At 51.3% G+C, this 24,087-nt stretch overlaps 1 protein-coding gene across 6 annotated transcripts in view; it reads left to right on the top strand.

Moving 5' to 3' along the window:
* TTYH3 (tweety family member 3) overlaps positions 1 to 23,806 on the top strand; it is a 72,518-nt gene extending 48,712 nt beyond the window's left edge. For 2 of the 6 annotated variants that reach the window (XM_044433175.1, XM_044433173.1), the window contains 8 exons: positions 5,986 to 6,041; positions 7,602 to 7,694; positions 7,810 to 7,902; positions 8,716 to 8,933; positions 9,803 to 9,979; positions 11,058 to 11,133; positions 12,955 to 13,057; positions 19,935 to 23,806. In XM_044433175.1, the coding sequence (XP_044289110.1) occupies positions 5,986 to 6,041; positions 7,602 to 7,694; positions 7,810 to 7,902; positions 8,716 to 8,933; positions 9,803 to 9,979; positions 11,058 to 11,133; positions 12,955 to 13,035 (794 nt within the window). In that variant the 3' untranslated portion in view covers positions 13,036 to 13,057; positions 19,935 to 23,806. The remainder of the gene's footprint in view (positions 1 to 5,985; positions 6,042 to 7,601; positions 7,695 to 7,809; positions 7,903 to 8,715; positions 8,934 to 9,802; positions 9,980 to 11,057; positions 11,134 to 12,954; positions 13,058 to 19,934) is intronic. The other 4 variants (XM_044433178.1, XM_044433177.1, XM_044433176.1 and 1 more) reach the window with 3 other exon arrangements.
* Positions 23,807 to 24,087: the final 281 nt, after the last annotated feature.

Below are 24,087 nucleotides of genomic sequence, written 5' to 3'. Positions count from 1 at the left end.
AAAGAGGACTAGCATTTGGAGGACTAATGGAAAAGAGGACTAGCATTTCCCTTTATACCAGAGTTTGTTTCTGTGTGGGTTGATTTTTGTATAAATGGCCGTGCCCTTTACAACCGCACTACCTGAAGAGTTGTGTGTTCTTGACCCTTTCCATTATGAGCCTGCATTTGCCCAGAACATAGACCCTGTGTGTGAGGACAGAAGCACCGTCGGAGCAAATATAATTCAAAGCTGAACAGCTCGTGCTACGTCAGGGATCTCGCAGGAAGAGATCAAAGTGGATTTGGCACGATAGTCATATAAGCACTAGGAAGCTCGTTCATGTAGCAAAACTGCAATTCATGTTTTTGTAGATTTCGTCTTGGCTTTTGTAGTTCTGGAATCTGAGAAATCTCCCTTAAAAGCAAACAAACAGAAGAGCCGGAGCGCCTGTCTAAGTGCATGCGGCCTCCCGTCGTACCACATTTGACAGTTAAATAGACTGGAACAATGGCAGAGAAAAGGGGTTTCCGGCATCCTTAAAAATGTAGCCCCTAGAGAGCCGTCTCTTGTTCTGTTTGCCGGGACTATTTTAGGCTCTTGACTATTTAAAAAATCATCTGCTATTTAATTTTTTAGAGACTATGGGTCTGTAACAATTTGGAAAATGTAGGTGGAAATGGAACAGTGGTAAATCATTAAACAGCAGCATCCCATCTTAGCTGGGTCGTTTTATTTCAACGATATTTTAATAACTTGTGATATCAGTTTACAGGTTTTAATATGCAGCCAGGGTGGATCTGGATTTTATCTGTATTATGTTTTATTTTCTTTATGTAAGCCATCCCGAGGCTATGCGATGGGACGGCATGCAAATGCAATAGATGATAGATGGATCGATCGATCGATCCAAGGTTTTCGTACTTCACCACGGTGTGGCATACTTGGTGGTCGTTTTTGAATTCCAGGGATCTGCTTAGGTGTGTGTTAAGTGCACAAGGTCACACTGCAGGTCCAGCCACAGCCCGGAGTTGAGCAGGGTGGACAGATCTGGAGCGCTCTCATTCAGAGGGTCAAGAAAGGTTAGGGGTGACTTGGCGGCTTGTAACAACAACGGAGATCTCTTACCGTTTAACGCAAATATAGGCCTGGTTTGTTTAACCCATGGGTTCTGGAATGAAGTGCCCTTCTAGCCATACTACCAAACCATGGTTAGTTAACCATGAACAGCCCAGAAAGAGAACCCATGGTTTGTTTTAGGATTGTCAACGCTGGGTTGTTTAAACCATGGGTTGTTCATGCATTGTTTGGCCTGGGTACAGAAGTGACAGAAAGTGTTAAAAATAGCCAGTATTGCAGGACTGCGGATGCATTTAGGATACAGGAAGGGAAAAGACAAAGGATAAGAGAAACAACCCAGGGATTGAGAAAAGCAACCAGTGTGTTCAGTCCTCTGCCAACAAACCTTGGGTTAAGCGGTGGGTTGGGGTTATTCATGGGCTGGATCCATAACTTGAGTGCTAAATTCACTCTTGTTGAGCTTTTTTTTGTTTGTTAAAAAAAAACAACGCAGCCAGCAGGTGCTAAGTGGTCCCTTGGCAACTGGCAGGTTGTTGCCCTCATGAAGTTAAATGCACAATTCATCGCAATTTTCCCTAGTGGGATTTTGACCAGCAGCAGCCCCGATCCTGGTGACCCTACAGCATCTGCAGTGCTGTAACAGCTTCAATGCTATCAGTGCACGAAACTTCCCGTTTTAATGGCATTGCCAATACAAAGCAACTCGTTTTTCCTCTTTGGAAAAGCATCTGTCGCATATTGTGATAATCAATGAGATGTGTATACTTCCTGCTAAATGGGTTTTTTCCCCAGGAGAGAACACCGATCTTAAAATCGGGGCACGTTTTAATCTTTCATGCATTAAATGCTTAATGCATCAGCTGATGTCTCTGTATGTCTGTGTTAGCAGCTCAAAGACAATTAGGACTGAAGTAGCAGGAAGCAAAATCTTTGCCCAATACGCTGCACAGAAGTTTCTCAGCACACGCCAGAAATCTCGGCTTTCCTGCCTCGAGGTCTTCAAATAACCTGGCATTCAAGCTGTGTTTAGCGCTGGGAACCCAAGGCTCTCTGTGCTAATTTATTAGGCTCAGTAGCAGAGGTTCCTGACAGGTGTGACAGAGGGATAATTGAGCATCTTACCTGAGTAATGTGCTCTCTTGGGCTTTGTCCCATCTTATCTAGACGGAGGGAGGAAGCAAATGAACGATACCTCCAGTTTCCGTCTTGGTAGGTAACCATCCATTTGACAAACCTGCCTATCAGGAAGAGTGGAAGTGAGAAGCGAGGGGGGGGGATGCTGAACGGCTCCTGGAGTGAGCAGGTGATGGTCGTACAGTTTGGGAAGGGTTCCTACTTAAGAGAGCCCAGAACTGTTTTGCTTTTTTTAAATTATTTATTGCAGAGGCGGTTTTGTCACCCATGTGTTCAGTTTTGTACTATTTTATGCTCTCTGTGCTGATAACTAACCTGTAAAGGAACGTGCAATGGAACATTTCTTAGTGACAAGCACCCCAGGATCTCCACCACGGAAAATTTGTGTCTTCCTAATGGATGAAGCAGTCTTCCCCTTCCTGGCCTCTTTAATAACAACGGCAACGACATCCAGTATATTCACTGGAAAGAGACAAGGGGATGTTCCGTTCGTCTGTTGCTTAAAAGACGGGGCCGTCTCCCCATCTGACAGCAGCAAGTGAAATGCTGCCACTTCTGCAGGAAGGTTCCCTCAGGACAAAATGGCGCCAGAGTTCACTTGGCAGCAAGAGGATGGAGGTACATGCTTGAGCCGAGGTGGCTGAAAGTGCACGGAGACAGCACGGAAATCGCAGAAGCACAACCAGGTCTTTTGGGCGATGGCAGTGAAGCACCATGGAGAAGCCCAAGGGCCAGTGGAAAAGCCCAGTGGCCAATGGAGAAGCCCCCTGGTCCTGGGAAGCTGCCTGCTGCCTGTGCTTAAATTGTTGGGACTTCAGGAAGACCAGCGTAAACCTGATTGCGCTCTTCTTCAACCAAGTTCTAAGTTGCCATCACGAGCATCCCGGCCTGGTTGGCATGTGTGCGTCTCTGCCTGACAGCGTTCCTCAGTTCTACGGATGACTTACGGGGCGCTCTTTCAGTAATGGCAAGATAAATGGCATTGCCCCTGCCCCTTTCGAAAACAACAAAAAGGAACAGTGAAAATCAAAGCACTCGTAAAAATGCCCAAACTGTGCTAGTGTTTTTCAAGTCTTGCAGCATAAACAGGAAAGATACAATCTGATAAAGCGAGTCTCTGGGTCTGTTGGGGGAGAGGGATGGAGCGAAGGAGAGGAAATTAAATGATTAGATACGAGGGCAGGCTGCAGCCCTTCCTGCCCAGCTCAGCTCCTATTCATTCACAGTGACGAGGCTGGAGGGGTGGAAGAAATCCCAGAGCGGCCGACGGGCTCGCTTTCCACGCAGGAGACCGTTTGCTTGTCCCAGCGATTTTCACCAATAGTGTTTCATTGCCTGTCGTTGAATGAGAAGGCACAGCCAGGCGTCTGTGTCCGGATAACCCGCTGGAGTGACGCCCCGTCTGGGTGGAGCAGTGCCTCGTCTCTGTTCGCCCGAGCAGCGCTGCAGCCGGGCAGGAACGCTCAACTCGCTCCTGAGTCTGATTCCCACGTCCCGCACGAGCACGCAGCTCGCTCAGGGCCTTGCGCTTGTCCAAAAGGAGAGCGATACTGTGAGAGGGGCTGATGCCAGGTGGAGAAGAGGGCTCCCGCTTGGAAGGAGCCCCCAGGTGCCGTGGAGGCCCGGCAGCGGGGCTCCCTCCCTCCCCGCTTCCACCCTCCCCACTATTCAGCGCACGCCAATGAGCGGGACGCACGGCAGAATCTCCCGCGTGCATTTGGGAGCCGCATCTGAATTATTGATTTCCCTGGCTCTTCTCCTAGAGCTGTTCAGAGAGCGGCTCCTTTGGCTGATGGAGCTTGATTTGCCCCTTCCAAATGCTCAGCGATAATAAGTAGTGACTTAATTTTGTCATTCTTCTTGCCAAAACGGTCACCCTCTGTCGGGGCCTGAGTAAACAGTGAGTAAACAGTAAACATGCTGGCTTGTGGGACTTTGAGAGGCAGTACTTTCAAAGAGAGGAGAATGTGCATCCGGAATATGCTCAGTGCCGGCATTGCCCACATTTCTGGCAGCATCCGGTGAAATCTCTGTGCAGGCTCTTTGGCTTGCATGGCCTGGTCTCTCACCGGCTTTGAAGCAATTCCTGTGCTTCTGATGTTGTGCTCAGATGCTGTGGAGAGAATACGGAAATGCTCGGGGCGTGCCGAGGAGACTGCCTGTGGCAACCGTGTGGATCGTATGGACATTTCAGCAAGAAAGAGCATCTGCTTCTCCAATCTATAGATCACCTTAGGGATTTCTCCTCCTCCTCCTCCTCCTCCTCCTCCTCCTCCTCCTCCTCCTCCTCCAGGGCTGTGTGCCTTTTTGTTATTGATGTATTTATTACTTCATCAGAATCACCTAGCCCCGTGGATGTCTGATAAGCGCTTGATCTGCGTTGAATCATTACATGGATGTGTAACGCCATCAATCCAATTTGTTCTATTCCGAAGGAATATTCATGCCCTAAAGCTAGTCTCATCCGTTTTGTTTTCCCCCGAAGCGGCATTTCCATAGCCGCAAGCCAACCGCAGTAGGTTATCCGGAAGGACATGAGTTACGAGTATCTTCTCTCTTTCACCGATGAACCCGTATTCCTAAGGGGCACAATCCAACAGAACAGCGGTGTGTACTTAAGCCCCCTGAAAACACCACACTAATGTGTGCTCAGCTCACTTGTTTTTCGACTTTTTAATTTCTTCGGTATAGCCAAGGTTCGTTACTGATGGCAGTGAGTTAAAGACTATTTACATGTGGACAAAGGAGGGTCTGCTGGAATAAGATTCCCATAGGCCACGTTTCGATCTTTCTCCATTGGGCAGCCAGGAACAAGATCACACTAATGTCAGACTCGATTCCAACAGATATTAGAAAAAAGGGGCCACTCTGCCTTCCTGGGTAAAAAGAAACCAGTTTCACTTTGCATTGACCCTTTCCACAAGAGGGGACCGAATGGTTTGAGAAACAGGGTGCAAACCAACAGCTGGTTGGTTTCAACGGAGCTTCTAGGATATATGTACAGTTTGTGGATGTTGAATTGCTCTAAATCTAAGAAAAGGGCTGCTTGTCTGTAGAGACCTGAATGCACCAGCTTTTGCGCCAGCTCAGGTACTTAATCGCAGGGAGAGTTGGCCATGCATAGTTCGTCCTGGCACGACCCTTTTGGTCATTCTCGCTCACCCAGGGCGAGCCATTCAGCTGCAGACAAAAGCGATTGCCCAGCGAGAGGGACTCCGTGGGAAAGGATGGAGCAGCAGCTCAAAGCTGCCCGATAAATTATGAATAACAGCTGTTGGGCTGCTTTGCAAGCACGCCGGAGCAGCCTGGCTTTATCCCGGCAGCACATGCCGGCTCCGGAAATGGCGCATCCAATATTAATGGCGAATGCAGGGAAACACGCAGACAATCTGGCCAGCTTTGCCCTCGTGGACACAGCCGACGTCAGCGGGCATCCCATCCCGCGAGCGCGCACTGACCGTGCGCTGTCCTGTGGGTGGATGCGCGCCGGGTTAGTTTCGGTCCTTCGACGTGTGCAAAGTGATCGACACTCCCAAGTTCTGATTCACACAAACATTGGTTAAGATTTTGTTGAGCAGAGTTGCACATTCATTTTTGGAAACCTGGTGGGCTTTGCTGTTACACACCCACACTTCCTTCTGGCGATTTTTCCCTGTTTGAACGTTTTAGAGCATTCCTGTTTGGTGGATGGAGGGCGGGGGAATCGCAGGTATTAGAGAAAAAACCAGGTGCAACCAGAACCAGACATGAGATGGTGATTGCTGCCTCTTCTCCCGTCTTCCTTTGCGACAGATACTCTGAACTATTACCTAGTCTGCAGTGCCGGCTACCCAAATCCCTTCCAGCAGGTGAGTGCCTTCGGCCCATGCCCTTCTCTGCTTGGGCAGGATTGGAAGCTCTCACGGTAAGATGCCCCTGAACGCTGGAGGATTTTCCATGCTCCAGAAGCAAGGGGACCCCTGCCAGATCGAAAAACAACGGGCAGAGGAAAACAGCCATTCCTCTGTACCAGGTGTGACTGTGGTTTCACCTGTCCCTAAGCAAACATCAGGCAGGGCTTTCCAAGGTGGTGGTGGTGCTGTTATTCCCATTTCATTTTTTTTTTTTTTTTAAGATGCGTTTTGTCGTCGTTACGGGCTCTGGTTGTTTTTGGTTTGCTCTCTCTAAGCCACGCAGAGACATTTTTAGTAACTGGGACGGCATGCAAAAACCTTAAATAAATAAGATAAATAAAAATACTTTTGTATGCTGCCCCATAGGGCGGCTTACAGTAGAACAAGAAAACACATCATACAAATACAATAATATTTGTATATTATTATTGTATAAGCAATACAACTAAGCAAAATGATATTTAACCGTAAGCAATGCAAAAGCAAACTTAGTACCATAATATAATACAATACACAATATTATAATAATATTAGCAGTACATGATGCCAAACATAATTAATATAATGCATAAATTGTAATATCAGCAATGATAAGATACAGCTATAATCCCTCCGTATGCTGTGGGGGGATTATTCCTTGAGGTGAGTGTGGCCATGAGCCGCAGTGGCAGCAGAGGGGTCTCCTTGGGTACAAGTCACCACCGGACAGTATAAAGAAGGCTCTTTTCTCCACAAGGCCCCTCTTCTTGGCGCTTTGATTTCAGCCGGGCTCCGAAACGAGAGAGAGTCCCATCTGCAGGGCCGAGCGGGTGCCACAACCCGGGAGAGGGGCTGTAGAGGAAAAGTGGCGAGCCCCGAGCTCCACGGGCCCCTTCCGCCCGCCACGGCCCCCGTTGAAGCCCTTCCCCACCCCGGTCGCAGCCGCTCCGCAGCACCCTGCAGAGACGGGCCTCCTCCTAGAGCGACCAGGGCTGACCCTGCAAGCAAAAAGAGAAAGAAAGAAAGAAAAGGCAGACCGGCGTGCAGCTCTTTTCGGTACCTGAAAAGGGTGTGCCTGGAGTGCAGCCGCGTCGTCTCTCCTCTTAGGCTCTGTAGTCAACCCTTCGTAGCCTGGAGCGTTGCAACCAGAGCCCCAGGGAGAGCCGCATAAAGCGGCATCCTCTCCCTTGCACAGCTTCTGAACATAACGATTGTTCTAAAACCCGAGACACGGACACACTCGTGTGTCGACGCCGTTTTTATCTCAGGCGTGCGAAGCTCACCTTTTATGGTTGCGGCAGTCCTGTGAGGCAGGCTGGCTCGCCGGCTCAAGGTCACCTTGCGAGCCTCTCCGCGTCTCTCTCGAGCGCCTTATTGCAGCCCGCTTTAACTCCCACGCTACCCTGACTTTTCTCTGCGGGCCGATCACCTGTACACATGCAAAGACTCGGAGCAGCTGCAGTTAAAAATCTCGTAGCCACGCGGGGCACCGTGCCACGGCCCTGAGGACTGAGACGTGACGTTTGTGTTCAACAGAAATTGTCAGGAAGTCACAAAGCCTTGGTGGAAATGCAGGATGACGTGCAGAAGCTCATGAGGCTGGCCGTCAAGGAATACCCCACTTCTAAGGTAAGCAGGTCTGATTCCTGTGGAGCACTTCCCGAGGGCCCTGCTGCACGCCCTCCCTCCCGTGATCTCTGGCCAACATTTGCACTGATCTTCAGTCCACTGTCTTTGCTTCCAGGAGTACCTTAATCGGATTCAGGAAGTTCTGAACTCCACAGAAATCAACTTGCAGCACCTGACTGCCTTGGTGGACTGCCGGAGTCTGCATTTGGTGAGTAGAATGAAAGGCAACCATGTGGCACACCAGGGACTAGAACATTGCAAAAGCACAGAATGTGCTGGTTCGTGGAATCCAGGCAGGACCCTGCTGGGCAGGAATGGCCCTGCCAAAAGGATAGTACACAGCTTGTGTCATCTCGAATCTCCTCACACTGCTCAGCACATCAGAATGGACGGTCCAGCTCCCCTCTTGGCCAGCTGCTGCTGCTGCTTTTCTTGGCTAGCAGGATGAGAAAGGCGCTGCATAAAGGTGGAGGGGCGTAAAGACAGAAGCCGCACAACTCGATGTGTCGCACGACAGAGTGATTTGCAAAACTGAGAGCTGGAGGGAAGGGCGAGCTCCTCCTGTCTCTCCTCCTCCAAGCGTGCGTTTCTGACGACCTTTTTATCCCCTGATGCTTAATGGTGGTGAAAAGGACATTGCACACCTTCTCCGTCAGTCCGTGTGGCTTGAATGTTGGACTGGGACTCCGGAGACGCGGGTCTAGTGCCACGAAGCTCACAGGGTGACATTTGGCCCAGTCATGGGCTCTTTTAATGTGTTGTTGCATATTTGTAATTTCTGTTTGGTGCACGCTGCCTGGAGAGTCTTTTTGGACTACTTGGCGGCTTACATGTACAAAAATAAACAGATAAACATGGATGGAATGCAGCCGATTTTCAGGCCATTCCGAGGTCGCCTTGGCAGTCTGGCCAAAGGGGATTCAGCCGAGCGCATGTTTGCGCTGCAAGACGGTAGCCACCGGTGCTCCTTCGGCACTGCGTTCGATCTTCAGCTTGAGCGTGGTTTTTCCCTCTGTGTTAGGATTACATCCAGGCTCTGACAGGCTTCTGCTACGACGGCGTGGAAGGGCTCATCTACCTGGTCCTCTTCTCGTTCGTCACAGCCCTCATGTTCAGCTCCATCGTGTGCAGCGTCCCCCACACTTGGCAGCAGAAGAGGTGCGTACACGGAAGAAGGCACGCTTGCGCCGGCGGAGGGAAAGGGCCACCGCTGTGCTCAGTTTGGGCAAGCGATCCCAGGTGTGCGCTCCCGGGGAGGGGGAACCCCGGCGACGCCGGCCAAAAGGCCACTAGAGATGCCATCACCTTGGTTGTATAAGCAGCCGTCTTTCCCGTTCTGGCCCCAGATAAAGACTGTCAGTGCAAAACTGGGGCAGAACCATGGTGATCCGAAGGTACTCGCGAGACGATAAATTTAAGGCAGAGAGGCCTCCTTCCTGACCCCCACGAGCCACGAAATAGGCACCAAATCAGCAAAGTTTTTCAGATGTGCTGACTGAAATGGGAGAGGGTTAGGAAGCGATGGGTCATTTACTTACCTAGTGTGGACGGATACTGCTCAACAGCTGAATCTCCAGGATGCTGCTTCAGGCCAGAAATAAAAGCTTTAAGCGGATTTTTAAGAAATGCCACGTTGCTGACCTCGTATCAGGTGTTGCCCCAAATACGAAATCCTGCAATGTCTGGTTATATAATATGGGGAAAGGCAGACAGTAGATGCAGATCTCCGGGTGTTTGTCTGCAGACGATTGACAAGGCCTGTAACTCATTTTAACATTTGCAAACAACACTGCAAGATTCCAAAACGAAAAGCAGAGCTCTGCTGTTGCTGGGTTTGCACCAGTTGCTGATTTCTCAGCCTCGGGGTTTTGTCCCTGTAAAATAGTAGTTTCCGAGCAGGTTTTTGGAGGTTCTGCTGAGTAATTCTCTCCTGCGGTCACGGAAAGGGCTCTCTTGCCATCCTGAGCTGCCCTGTGTGACCAGCCGGAAGCGTGCATGCGTGCAGCAGAAAGAAAAGATTTAAAATGTTGCATGCTCCTCCTGAGCAGCCGGAAAACCCAGGAGGGGAATGTTGATGGTTCTGCTCTTTCTCTCCCTCTTCTGCTCAGGAGCTCTGACGAGGATGGAGAGGACGAATCTGCAGCCCAAGGAAACAGGCAGACGCATGACAACTTGTACCGGGTGCACATGCCCAGCCTGTACAGCTGTGGGAGCAGCTATGGCAGCGAGACGAGCATCCCGGCCGCAGCGCACACCGTCAGCAACGCCCCAGTCACGGAGTACATGTGAGTAGAGCGGCTATGAGAGGCGTGGCATGAGCGGAGCTGGCTGGAGCCTGGGGTCAGACTGGATGGCCCAGGGTGCCCCGTCTTACTCTGTTTTTATAAACCTGCGGTCTGGCTGAGGAAAAGGCAGCTTTGTGTCTGAAAGACTGCTCTGCTCCGCAGCTCTCCGTATCGGACTTGATTCTGGTGCTTAGTTGCCTTCAAGCAGGGACAGATAAGCGGCTGCCCTCCAGGAGTTTTGGGCTGTGGCTCCCATCATCCTTGTTGGCTGGGGCAAATGGGGGTTGGCTCCCAAGAGGCTGGAGGGCACTGGGCCCCCCGCCACTGGAAGCGCATGCACGAGTCTGTATGGAGGAAGCCACGAAAGCGTCGTTGGTGCCAGCCGCTGCGAGCCGGGCTGCCTAATTCGCTCTGAAAGTATCGAAAGAGCATAAATGGATATTTGTACAGCTTAATGGGAAAAAGCTCTTTGCTACTTTGAGATTTGAACCACCTGCCAGTAGCAAATAAACTGTGCGAGCCAAGTGCTTAGGAGAGACTTAACCGCTGTGTGTTTAAAGGATTTCCAGCGTGGTCTCTGTAATGGGAGGAAGGAAGCCCTTCGCACACGCTTTTAAGAGAGTGGGAGATGATACCTTATCCAGACTGAAGTCAGCGTAAAACTCGGGTTCGGACAGTGCCCAGTGTTTGGGGCTATGAAAGAGCGCGCCCCTTTGGGCACAGCTAGAGGGACAGAACTCTGCACACGGGTAGCCAAGTCTTCCCTTTCGCCAGTTGCTGCCCTTGAAGATCCTTCGCCTCTTCTCGAACCGAGGGCGCCGCGTTCATCCTCGTGGTCGGCTCTTGAGTGGGACTTTCCTGGCGTGTGCACTGCTCTTTGTTTTGGAAACAAGCAGTGGAGCAGAGCAAGCGTTGCCGCCTGGCTCATTTGCAGGGCAGGTTTACTGTGTCGTGTGAACTCACCCGCCTCGTTCAGTGTATGAGTTCCAAGGAACGGTGGATGCATCTGCAGTGTTACTCCAAAATCTTTGTGAACTCCCAAATGAGTAACTTGGCTTTTTTCCTACCTTCCTCTCAGGAGCCAGAATGCAAATTTCCAGAATCCCCGTTGTGAGAATACTCCTTTGATCGGCCGGGAGTCCCCACCTCCTTCTGTAAGTTCTTATTTACTGCTTGGAAGGGTAAAGCTGAAATATCCTTTGGAAATGTCCTTGGCAGTGAACCAAAGAGGTGAGCCAGGGGCAAGGATGAATCAAACATGCTCATGGGCCAGACTCCTTGCCAAATGTCTGGGCACCTTTGAACAAGTGGAAGTAAAACGCATCGTACTTTGAACTTGGGGTCCGAGTGCAGAGATGAGCTGCTTACAGAATTCTGCAACCTATTCTGCCAGGGGAACCGTGGGTAAACTCTTTTCTGAAATTATAGCGGATATTACCCTTCGAAAGTAATGCTGAGCCTTTTTTACAGGACAAATCTGTCCTGTAAGGGATTTGGAAAATACCATCCTGTGCTTTGGGGCATGCCTTCTTCTATTTTGCCATCTGTAACATTTCCTTTTCTGCTCCCTGGTTTTCAGAACAGAAGACAGAGGGGTTCAGGGCTCTGCTTTGTTTTAGATACGGCTTCTTTGTTTTAGCTTCTGGTTTTTCCTTTGCAATCTTGCAGTATGTATACCTTCACTCTGGGGAGCAGATAATCCCCTTTAGCACCAGGTAGGATATGGAACAACATAAACCCATCTTGATTTTCGGGGGCACTGCTAAGATGCATGGCCTGGTCTTGCGGCAGTGCCTTTCGCCTTTCGCGGCCAAAAATACGAAAAATACGCGGCTTCCCTAAAAGGAGAGAAGTGAGCAGAGAAAATGCGGCAGTCCTTTAGAGAGAAATGCAGCTTTCTTCCTAAGGTTCTTGGCCTTTCTGAATTCAGAGACCGGGCTGATTTTCTGGCTTTCCTGAGGAACCTCAGATGCACCTGTAGACGTATTGTTGTAATCACTGCTGCTCCGACAGGGAAGATGCTGCGGTGGGTGGGGAGTTGCTTGCTGCCCAGGCTTTTCTCCTCTAGAACCGCAGGCGAGATCGGTTCATCGGGTGGCTCTCGGGGCGGGGTTCCGTTGCAGCCTTTGGCTTGCTTGGGAAGCGCTGCCCTTTGCCAGGGAAGCTCCCGTCTCCAGGGTCCTAAGGGAGAAGCATTCCGAACATGCAGCAGTGCTTGCGGTCCGTGGCCCGGATCCTCTGTCTAGTGGTGGAAACGGTCCGTCCCGGTGCCTAAAGTAGGAGCTGGGGACTTCGGATAGGTGAGGAGGGAACACAGTGCGGCCGTTCTGAGGACACGGGGAGTGCAGAAGAGCTCCTGCTTTGAGGGCCGGTGGGGGAAGAGAAGCAGCATCTCAGCTGTCAGAACGAAAGTGTTCCTCCGAGGCCGGTGCTTTGCAGGTGAGCCTGTTCAGAGGTGAGAGGAGGGGGCGGCCGTGCGTGTGAATGGGGCCGAACCCTCGCTCCGAGCCACGCAGCCCTCTGGTCTGGACGGGCTGAGCCTTCTTTACAGCGCTGGCCGGTGGCATGGCTCTTTCCCATGCGCTGGTTCGCCCGGCGAGAGCAGGCCCTTCGCCTCCGGCTGCGGGAGGCTCGGGTCCACAGCCGTCGGCCGCCGGTGAGGGGAAGAGGGCCGCAGCAGCGCGAGACGATGCCCAGCCGGGCTCACTCCGGGCTCAGCCTCCGTTGCGGAAACCACGGCTGAGCTCCTCGGGGCACAGGAGTGTTGACGTCATTGTGTGTCTGGTCCTCTCGTCCCTCTGGTCATTCCTCCCTCGTCCCCCCCCCCGCCGTGCCCCAGGGACGGTCCCCGTAGAGTGGTAGAGTCCTCCCCGCCATCGGCATACACGCCACAGCGATTCACTTGCTTGCACTGTGTTTTTCATGCACGTTGAGGCTGCACTCTCTCTTTTTCTCTCTCTCCTGCATCATCACAGTTGTATTTAGCTGCCCTGGACAGTAGCAGCCATATGACTTGGCAGCTTAAGCCCTCGGACAGTGCTCGGACGTACTGGTAACAGCGCCCACAAAAGCAAACAGGTACTGCAACGAGGTCCTCGCGCTGAATCCCCCCCCCCCCGCCGTCGCTGCACTTCCTCCCCCAGGCCAGGACGGAGGTCTCCACACCCCCCTCCCTGCACTTCCCGCCTCATCCCTTCTCGCCCAGGGGTAATGCGAGCGAGGCCGGCCCTGCCGCTTGCCGATGGAGCAACGCCGGCCTCTTCCCCCGCAGCGCTTCTCGTGGTGGTTGTGGCAGCGAAAGCGCACCTCTCGGAGACAGACGGGACACGCGTCGTTCTGCACCCGGGAGGGGCCGCTTCTCCTGAAACGTACCCGCTCCTGGGGATTCCCGCGCCCGAGAATATAGCTCAGCCGATTTAGACCATCCCATGCTTACAGCAGACCTCTGTGTCTTCCCCGGACCCTCGGCCAGTCTCTTCCGTGTCATGTCACAGTCTGTGCGGTGAAACACGAACACGCAAAATCGCATGCTAAAACATCGCCCGACAGATCTTGAACCCAGAGTATTTCAACTTTGGCTGTTCATCCTTGGAAATTCCCTCCCCACAGGGCGGTCCGTGCAGCCTTCCCCTCTAAGTACGTCCTGCAGGGTCTGTGGGAGGACCACCACCTGTACTCCGGTCCCAGTGCCAGCTTTTCCCCGGCTTCCGGGAGCCGACTGAATTCTGCCTGGTTCTCCCATCAGCATGGCCAGCAACCCGCAGGGGATGCTCTCTTCAGCAGAGTAGCACATGCCTTCCCTGCCATTCCCCGCTCTCTTGTCCCTAGGATGCCACGTGGCACGAATCCCCCGAAGGCAGCTTGGAGGGAATCAGCCAGAGGTGCAGCTCGCGGATCCACAGGCCGGCTTCACACGCCAGCGCTTCAGAACTCCGTCCCTGGCACAGCCAGCTGAGGAGGGAGCTGGAGCAGTAGAAGGGGCAGAAAAACCCTACGCCCAGTCCCTCTCCGGGCCGGGTGGGGAGGACCCCTTTCCACGGCCCTGGAACAGAGGCAGGCCCAGCTGGGTCATCCACGGGCCTCCCCCGCATGTTCCCATACAGCACTGCAAAGGATGTCGCGGAGAAGAGCCTCGGCTCTGCGCTTGCCCGCTCCGGGCACGAGGGACCACTAGTCCAGCGAAATCCAGAGCAGGGTTTGACCTGCACAGTCTGAGCTGTGATTTGGGCTCCCAGTGCTCCGTGTTTGTGCCGAGTTTAATCCGATGGGGTGTTCCCCTTTTAAACAAACAAGCCAATCAGCCAGTGCACACCCACAGCTATCCAAACAACTGGAAAACCTGTAGCGGCTGCAGCACACGGAGTTTCTGGGGGGGCTTTCTCCCCAGTTCGGGTGGGCAGGGGAATGGGTCGGTCGGTGGGTCGGTCTGGCCCACCGGCCGCAGTCTGCCTCCTGTTCCCAGAGCTGTCGACACACAGCGAGCCGCCCCACCTCCGCATCACGTCACCCATCCCTGCCGAGGCTTTGTGCTGCCATTCTCCACCGCCCCTCGCTCGGCCTCCATCCTCACTGCTTCCTTGCCATCCGCTTGCTCCGCTTCGTGAATGCTGGCAGGTTCCTGGAGGCAGCGGCTGGGCTGCGAAGACGCTGCCTCGGCCTGGCGCCCTCCGCCCAGCGCATGAGTGGGGAACTGTGTATGTCCTTCAATGCATGTTGCCTGTCCTTCCAGACCTCTCTTGCGCGCAGCCTCGCACCGGCCTCACTTGAGCAACCAGGTCTTGGTGCCGTCTTGTCTGATCCACATGGATGTTAACACTGTTGTCCATTGCGCTCTTGTATACTTTGAATGTTCTGTATTACATACTTTGTATTTCAGGCGTTTTTCTGGGACGATACCCAACAGCCCTGTAGCTCATGCTGTACTTTTTTACTAGGCAGAAGGCAAAGCATCCGATATTGTGTCTTGATCAAATCAGAGCGCTCCCTGATTTCTAAAAACAACGGCACAGAAGTACCTGTGCTAGGTGTTTCAAAATCAGCCGTTCCATTTTGGATTTTGGTGGTTGTGAGGGGCATGAAGGTTTCCAGTAGAGTTCCAAGACTAAATTAAACTAAATTGAGAGAGAGAGAGGACGAATGAATGAAAGAGTGTTTTATGAGTACGTTGTAGTCACTGCTTATAACCCCTCCTCATAGCAGCATCCATTAAATCACATCAAGCAATTCCTTTCTTTTGTGTTTGGAAGAGAGTGCTTCCTTTCATCTGTTATGGATGCCTTCTTAGCACATGGGCCTGTTTTTAATTGTGGGTAACAATAGATATTAGGGTGTTCTTCCAATAGGCTGGCCAGTCACTTCGAGGCTCCCGGGAATATTCTGCTTTCTGAATGGGATGTGGCGAGGAAGGGAAGGCTAGTCTGCCGCAGACCATATGTCGCCCACCCCCGTTTAAGGGGCATGCAACTTCTCCCCCTCTGAAACACAGCTTAGACCCGCATAGTGCTTCTTTGTTGGATAGATACGTGGCGGTTTTGTGAAGGTTGGGCCAGGTCTGTCATTCTTTTTCCTGATTCGAGTTTTGCCTTCAAAACAGCAGTAACAACTCTGCAGATCAAAGACAGCTGAAAGGAGGAAAACCCAGAAAGAAACCGCTGCAAAGCATAGGCCTGTTTCCATCCTTAATCGAGGCAAAATATTAATTATTCTTTAGGGGGAAATGCTCAAAAAAGCTCATCCTGTTGTAAGTGAGGTAGCTCAGTTTATGTTAGCCACTGGTGAGTCCCACTGTTCTTCCGCCTTTTGGGGGAAGTCCAGCCAACACACACAGAAATTGTGGGGCTTAGTTTTGTTGCCAGTGAGGAAGAAGGAGCACTGAGCTCTGTTTATGCAAAGCCTGAGCTGCGAAGGCGAGAGTCCCAGAAGCACTCCATAAACTCTCAGCCCCGCCTCTCAAAGGGAGTGTGTCCGGTGTCAGCAGGATGCGACGCATGTTTCTCAGCCACCCCAAGTGTGCATGAATGGACTGTGGCGTTAAACTCCAGACAGGCTGGGTTCTGTGCAAAGCAGCCAGGTCTGAATCTTTTGTCTTGTGCATCAGTTTGGGCGTTGAGAGGGACAAGTTATCAGCAAACCATAGTAGCTTTTGCATGGTTTATGGTGGTTCGAGATAGTCAAGTCACCGATGAGTATCTCCATAGTAAAATTCAGATAAACTTTCTTAGAATTATTAACCTTTCAGTGTAAATGGGCAGGTCATTCTAAATAATCTTCGTAAAGTGAGGGAAAGCGGTGCGGTTTAGTGGTGAATGGTTTGGATCAGAACTTGGGAGGTCCAGATTCCACTCCTCCTTCTCCCATGAAGCTCATCAGGAGACGTTGAGCCAGCCTCAGCCTAGCCTACCTCTCAGGGTTGTTGTGAGGACAAAATGGAGAAAAGGCAGATCACACACCGCCTTGGAGTCCTTGAAGGAAAAGCTGGGATGGAAATGTAACAAAGGAGTAGAAATGCAATATGCTATTTTAGACACATCTGCTTAAGTTGGGGGTTTTGAAACAAGGTTAATGAGTTTCTTAGAGATTCCTTCCCTCCCTGCCCAAATGAGGGGCCCTTTATTTTAAGACTAGTGTGATTAAGGATTGTGTTTTTAACTGCTCTTGCTTTGCTGTGGACCAAGCTCCCTTTTTAGAAGAATGTCTGCTCATGTTGTGATTGCACCACAATTCTGCGTACTCCTACCTAGAAGTAAGTCCCACCAAATTCAGCAGGACTTGCTTCTGAGTAGCCGTTCTGAGTGTTGAGCTGTTAGGGACGTTCGCCCCCGACGGCTGAGAGGGACTGGACGGAAGGGAACTCAGATCCAATTGCATCTGGTTGGACGGAAAGGACATTTCCTGGTATGCGGACAGAGAGAGCTGGTAATAGTCTGCAGTTGGTTGTTCTGGAAGAACGCATGCACATCTCCCATATTACGGTCTTGAATAATGAAAAAGGCCTTTAACCTTGAAGTGTATTACTGGAAATGCAGACTGCGGAGTGTGCGTGCTTTTGCAGGCGAGCAAACGTTAGGCTTGGCTTGAGAAACACGGTGGAGTCGCACAACAGAGCCTCGTGTACGGTGGGTGTGTCCTCTCTCTCAGACTCACCTGCCTCTCAGGGTGGTTCAGAGGATAAAATAGAGAGAGGAAGGTACTCCATCCAGGGGTTCTTGGAGGAAACACAGAGATTTTATACTTGTAAGTCTCTTTTCTCCTTTCAGAGGAGCTGAGAAATCATCTCTTTGCCTGTCGGGCGTGACTTCCCCTTGCTCGGACTGTTGGTGATCGTGCAAGCAGGAGAATCCGAGCTGGAAGTCCTCCTAATAGAATGCTGCCAGCCCGGTGGTCCCCAGGTCCTGTGCAGCCATGGACGGACACACAATGACACTCGAACTGGCCACCTGCGCTGCAGCTGAATGGCTGTTTGGTGTCTCTGTCTTTCCCCCATTTTGCAAATCTGGACCAGGGCACGAATCGGAAATCGATTTAGGGATGTCCAGGTAGCTGTCTCTGAACTTGCTCATCTCGTAGGAAGGGACAAAACATTTCAAGCTAACCTTAGAGGACTTTAAAAAAATCAAGGGGCAACCCCTCCATGCCGTTGTGAGTGGCCTGGCGTCGTTTTCCGTGCCCCCTGGTAGTTCTGGATGGTCTGCAACAGCCTTGAGAGCATCATTGGCAGGAAGGTCTACCTGACCGTATCCCATTCCAGAAGCACACCTGTAAAGCAGATCTCAATCCCACTGTGCCAGGAGCCGCATCTTCTTGAATGGAGGTCTAGGAGGACCGCCAGGCATTATTATTTGAGGCACAGAGTCATTGAATGGTAGAGCTGGAAGGGGCCATGAAGGCCATCTAGTCCAACCCCCTGCTGTGGCAGGGCACCAAGTCACACCATCCCACTCGGGTGGCTGCCCAGTTTCTCCTTGAATGCCTCCAGTGTGGGAGAGCCCACCGCCTCTCCGGGCAGCTGCTTCCACTGTCATATTGCTCTGTCAGTGAGGAAGCTTTTCTTGTAGAGCTTTTCCTAGGCTTGCATTGAAGAGGCAGGTTTGGCATTTACCTGCAGGTACAACGAGAAGTCCATGCTCAGTGGCCTTTACTCACCTGTAAGTGAGCATTGGATCGCAGTCCGAGTTTCCTACCAGGGCCCTAGTACCCCGGCTCAGCAGTTTCCGGAAACAACCATGAATCATGGAGTTATATCCATGATAGAGGCAAAGTGGATCTCTTGAGAAGGGAAATGATTCCTTGGGGATTGTATTTATGATGATCTCATTATCGAACTCTTGCCTGTCTTCTGTCAGGGAAGAACTCACCGCAGTGTTAGATTTCTTAGAGGGTCTCCCATCCAAGTACCAGCCAGACTCCAGTCTGCTTAGCTTTACTAAGATTCCGGCATCATGCACCTTCAGTCCATGCTCCGGGACATACGCCTCCCCCAGTTCCCCGCGGTTATTATCTTGGCAGAGGAAACCTTTTCCAGAAGCATTGGCCTTGGGGGCACTGTACAATATTCATAGCTCATTAGTGGTCCTACACAGCTTGCTTTTAGACTGGGATGTATTATAAATGTTAGGAGTCGCGGTTCTGTGCCCCTTGGGGTTCCTTTATAAGAGCATGAAATAGGGAATCTATGCCTAGCCATGCCTTTTAAAGTCCAAAACGGTTTGTTGCATTGGGCAGCAAAGAGGCAGGGCCCCCGCCCTGCTCACCCCTCCACCTGCCACCCCTCGGCTCCTCTTTCTTGCTTTGAATGCGTTAGTGCAATAGTGTCTCTGGGAAACTTGGCGCTGCTTCAAGACGATAAGGTTTTCTTGATGGGTTTCTTCTGGACAGCCCACCTTTTGCAGCACATAACATTTGCTTGAATCCTCCATGTTTTCTGCACATAATATGTATATTTTTCCCACTCATTTTTCCTTGTGCCTAATTGGAAGAGGAAATCGGGTGAGCCAAACTCTCCATGTGTGTGTTGAATAAATGTGTGATCTTTTTCTTGTGACTCAAGAGCACTACAAATATATGTCATTGGAATCTCTGACTAAATGACAAATTTACTTTGGTTTTATGCTGGTTTAACTGCCCAAATTTCCCTCCCCACCGCCAGAAGGTTCTTGGGAATTACAGAATGTGAAAGTCTCGAGGCCGCTTGGTTACAGAACTGCAGCATAAAACGACAGATTCCTGGGGAAAGCGAATGACATGCAAACTGGTTTAAATTTGTAATGTAAATATGTTATGTAGGAACAGTTGCTCCTTTTGGGTTTGCCCTACAACAATCCTCCCATCAGCCCTGTTTCTGTAGCTGGGGGCCTTGGGTTCTGGCATTTGTCTTTGCTAATGGCTAATGCCACCTGTTGGTAGAACTTGAAAAGAATATTACCATTCTGTGGCCTGGTTTTTGCATAGCACCAACATATAATATGGGATGATGAATTCTGGGTTGTTGTGTGATGTGCAGGTGACCACACTAAGCAACTCTGGTTTGTTAACCTGGAAAGAGAATGGTCTGTTCCTGGGTAGTGAACTGTGGATTGAGAACTCAGAACCATGGGTTGTTTATGGTTCTAGCAAGTGGCAAGCAAGAGTAGTCCAAACACCTGGTATTGCAGTGCCACAGTGGTATTTCAGATAAAAGGAAATGGTGGGCAAAAGAGGAAGGAAACAAACAACCTAGGTACTGAGTCAACAAACCATAGTTTGTTCATTTCTCTGTGTGATGTTCTGAGTATGGCAACAAGCCATGGGTGAATGCTGGGTTAAATAAACCATGGATTAGCATTATACGCAAGCCAGGCCAGTAGGTAATTCTAAAATTTAGTGAATGGGGATGTTTCCAAAAATCCTTGCATTTTTAAGCTCTTCTCACCAATCTGAATTGATATGTCTCCATTTTTTTCTTTTTGTCTTTGTCCAGTACACCTCCAGCATGAGAGCTAAATACCTCGCCACCAACCAGCCTCGGCCGGACTCTGGCAGTGTGCATTAAAAAAAACTGGAACATGTTTTAAGTACATAACAGAAAAACAGGAACAAAACGTGCCAGCTGGTGCCATTCTATGCTCTCCTTGCAGAACTGCTTTTGTTTCCCCCCCTCTCTCCGGAATCCAGTTGCTTTCCCTGCTTCTTCTCCCCTCTGGCCTGATACCTGCCCACCTGGGGCAAACCTGTGTGGAACCTGCTTACAGATTCTGGCTCGGCTTGCTTGCACCGTGTGCTTGGAGAGAGAAACGATTCGCATGCATGCGCACACGTGCCGAAGACTCCCGCTTCCTCCGCATTTGTCGGCAGCCAATTGGAAAATTGCGAGCGGCTCGCCTTCACCCTCGTCCTCTCCCGAACCCAGAGGGGATGAAACGTGTCTGGTGACACGATCCTAGAAAAAGCGAATCCTTGTGCGGGAGCGCTTGCGGCAGTCCTCTTTCGAAGCACCCTTCAGTTCAGACGCCACCCTTGAGCTTGGAAACGCCCGGCTCTTTCTGTAAATCTCTCCCCTCCGTGCTGCTTCGAAGACAACTCTCCTTCTTCCGGCATCAACACATCTCTCGTTCGTTTCTTCCATTTTCGAAAGAGAAGGTCTGCAGACTGGATCCTCCACTTCTGTGGGTATTGGATACCTCCAGTTCAAGGTGGCTTCTCTCTCTTTGCACCTGGGGAGCAGTCGGGGGCTTCCTGTACCAGCTACGCTAAGCATGTGCACACACACAGACACCACACACAGACACACACCGTTTGTGCTGCAATTCGCCCGTTCCACTCGGTTGCTGCACCTCCTCATAGCGATCAGCAAAGAGCCTCGGAGTTCGATGTACAAACGTGAAACTGGAGCCAGCGGTCCTTTCGGTGCCAAAACATGCCAGGAAAATATGTAAGAAGCATTTGTCAAGCTAAGGGGAAGCATCTGGACTCTGCACTTCTCTGCCGGGTGTGCATTTAGCGTGCAACGAGCGCAAACAGGAGTGCTAGGGCGAAGGGGTCCGTAACAGACGGGGTCCCGACTCGCTGGCGGAGTAGATTGTCCAGCCACGGTCTGACTGACGCTTCCGAGTTCGGAGGCCTGCCTTGGGTCCTGGAGTACTGACTTCCGGTGTAGTTCTCGGGAACTCTGCAGTACATCGGAACACGCGCGGCTCTCCTGTATCCCGGGATCAGAAAGCAAAGCAAAGGCCAAAGCTTGTGACGCCCCAGCACATTTACGGAGGGGGGTCCCATCCTGCTGTGGGCGGTTGTGCAGCTCCCGCCTCTAAATTGCACAGACTGCGTGTGGCCCAGCTCCAGGTGCCTCCGGAGGTCCAAATCGGTGCTTACCTGCTCCACACTTCCAGCTGCACTGAAGATGCTCTGTATTCAGGGAAGAAGTTAGTCCTTGCAGGGAAGCACTGGACAACGCTTCACCTTCGGTGCTCCAGGTTCCCGGAGAACTCAGTCCTGCAGGGGGTTGAGAGAAGCCCGGGGAACACTCTAGTGTCTGCTGGGAGAGACATCTTGGTCTGGTTTCCCTCACGTGGTTGCGAGAACCGTGGCCACCTCAAACGTGTCCCTACAGAAGGCATGACTAAATCAGACCCTGTTGTGATCACTTGGCTCACAGAGGAAAACTGGGACGCCTTTCAGTGGGAAGATGCTTCTTCCAAGTCATCATGTGCAGAGATACTCTTTTCAGGTTTCTGGCTGAGAAGATGGAGGAAGCTAGAGGACCGTAAATGCCTGGATGCAGGGCAGGAAAAATGGATAAAGCCATCTCGTCAGTTTTCAAAGAAGCTCAGGGTCAGTCGATCAGCTGTATGTGCATACAAACAGCCCAAGAACTAAGTGCACCGTTCAGTCGAGAATGAAGGAAACAGAGCATCCGGTATTATCAGGAGAGTAGACTAACATTTTGGGCCGGGCAAGACGCAACACCTCAGGTCTGGGGGCCAGGCCTGCCCTTGCAGGGCTCCTCAGAAAGCCTCGGTCTCGCCCACTCTTCTCCAACCAGCAGTGGTCCGGCGTTTTTTCTGGGTTTTGTGCATTTCCCCGCATTCTAAAAGACTAGAGTTAAGCCTTAGCAAAGACACGAAGAGTGTCTAGTTACAATAGGCTCGCACTTTTGGTTTGAGGCCTGGCCCATCCCTGCAGCGTGGGCCTCCCAGGTGCTGCTTCAGAGTACAGTTTGTCCCTTGGGGTGAACTACTTTATGGAAATCAAGCAGTTGTGCAAATTAGCCAGCCCTCTCTACTGCAAACACGCACACCCCCAGCCTCTTGCGAGAGAGCTTCCCCTCAGCCCGGGCCGCACAACACCTGCCTTTTCGCTTGTGAGGACCGTCGCCCTTGTTCCAGAGCCACAAAGCAGGGCGTGCCACCCAGTCCCACCTGGGGTCCACAGCTCATCCTGGCTTTCCTGAGGGTACCTGCCGTGCGCGTGTTGCCCAAACACCTGTCTGTCCCTGGTTCACAGTTCGAAGTACGCACCTGAGCAGGAGGTTACTGGTGCACCCCTGAGCTCGCTCAGCATCCCTGCTAATTGCATGGGGAAGGTGCCCTGAAGGGCCCTCCTTGGGGTAGATTTGAAAGGCAGGCAAGGTGCCCCTTCCAACAAGACCCCCTCCCCACTCCTCGAGTTGGAAGAGCAAGGCACCTAGTCACTGCTAGTCTTAACGATCCGAAGGAAAGGACCAATAACCCGCCACAATAACCAAGATACTCCAAGGAGTAGCCACTATTTACACAGCAGAGGCCTGCCAGTGGTCGCCACCCGCAGATTTGCGCTGCCTCCTCAAGTGACTTTACAAGGACATGTAATACTACAAGACACACGGCAAGGTCTCTTGGATCCCGCCGGTTGGAAACGACTCCTCAGCTTCCGTGGAGACTCGCCGTACTGACCCGCCCCGTTTGAATTCATGCAGGATCTTGGCATATTTCAGTCAAATAACTCAACTTGGTTTTTTATTGAAACCGTACAGAAATACGGATTTCCAGGCAACACCAGCAGCACCGGGGGGGAGGGGGGATCTCCCAGGGCAAGTCTCAACGGATCTACTTCAGAAAACCGGGGGATCGTGCATGTGCGGAAGGAGAAGCTCATGCGTCGGTGTCCTGCAGGTGAGAGAGGGGCTGTACCATCTCTGACAAGGTACCGGTGTTCGCTGCAGGGCTCCAGCTTTCCTGCCGTCATGTCTTCTCCTGCCTCCTCGAGAGTCAGTTTCCAAGCAGGCTGCTAACTGGCCAGCGGTATCTCTGAGCCGGCTTCAGCGCCTAGCAGGGCTCTTAAGCGTTTTTGGCATTGCGAGTGAAACCGACAGAAGACTTTATTTTTCTCTTTGCGTAAGTTGTTTGAGTTTTTAAATAACGTGACGAAACCTCAGCCCCCCTTTGCTCGGAACGAGCCCTGGCCAACTTCCTCAGCAGCTCTCAAATGCCTTCAAGACCGTTGCCACACGTTTTTCTCGGCGTGACGTTTCCCGACCTCCGGAGGAAGAAGTGACCGACATCTGGTCCTGAATCCCAGCGAGGTGGCAGCATACTGAATCGGGGAACTGGAACTGTAGCGACTCGACATTTTTGTTCTCCCCTCCCTCCCGAAACTCTGCACAGCACACACATGGCCATCTGCTTGTTCCATCAATTCAGTTGTTTTTCCTTAGCATAATCACAGCACTTTTAAAACCAACAACGAAATTGTGAACCGAGAACCTTTTCAAGCACACAAACATCTCCACAATGTGAAATGTATATAGCATGTTTGGACTCCTGACGTCCTGTGTTCCAGGCTGCATTGTAATTTAAAAAAAGAAGAAGAAAGAAATCGAGACTTGGCTGTGAATTTATTTTTGTGTGTGTGCTGTCTTGAAAATAAGTGTAGTATTTGTATCCTATATGTAATATTAGCTGACTCCATTTTGAGTTCACTTTTGCTTATTTTTGCTTTTTTTAAGGGTTCAAAGCAAGAACTTGGCATTCATCCATGTATCCAAACCTGGGGAGGTGGATTCTCCTTTGCTGTTTCCAGTCTTGCTCAAGATACCCCTTAGAAAGTACTTTAATCTGGTGCTCCAGGCTGGCTCAGCGTAGTAGTGACGGAAAGCG

This window comes from Varanus komodoensis, unplaced genomic scaffold, assembly GCF_004798865.1.
Source record: "Varanus komodoensis strain SLA01 unplaced genomic scaffold, ASM479886v1 scaffold26, whole genome shotgun sequence".
Classification (NCBI taxonomy): domain Eukaryota; kingdom Metazoa; phylum Chordata; class Lepidosauria; order Squamata; family Varanidae; genus Varanus; species Varanus komodoensis.
Note: the sequence above shows the minus strand (reverse complement) of the source record. Positions and strands in the feature narration are given on the sequence as shown.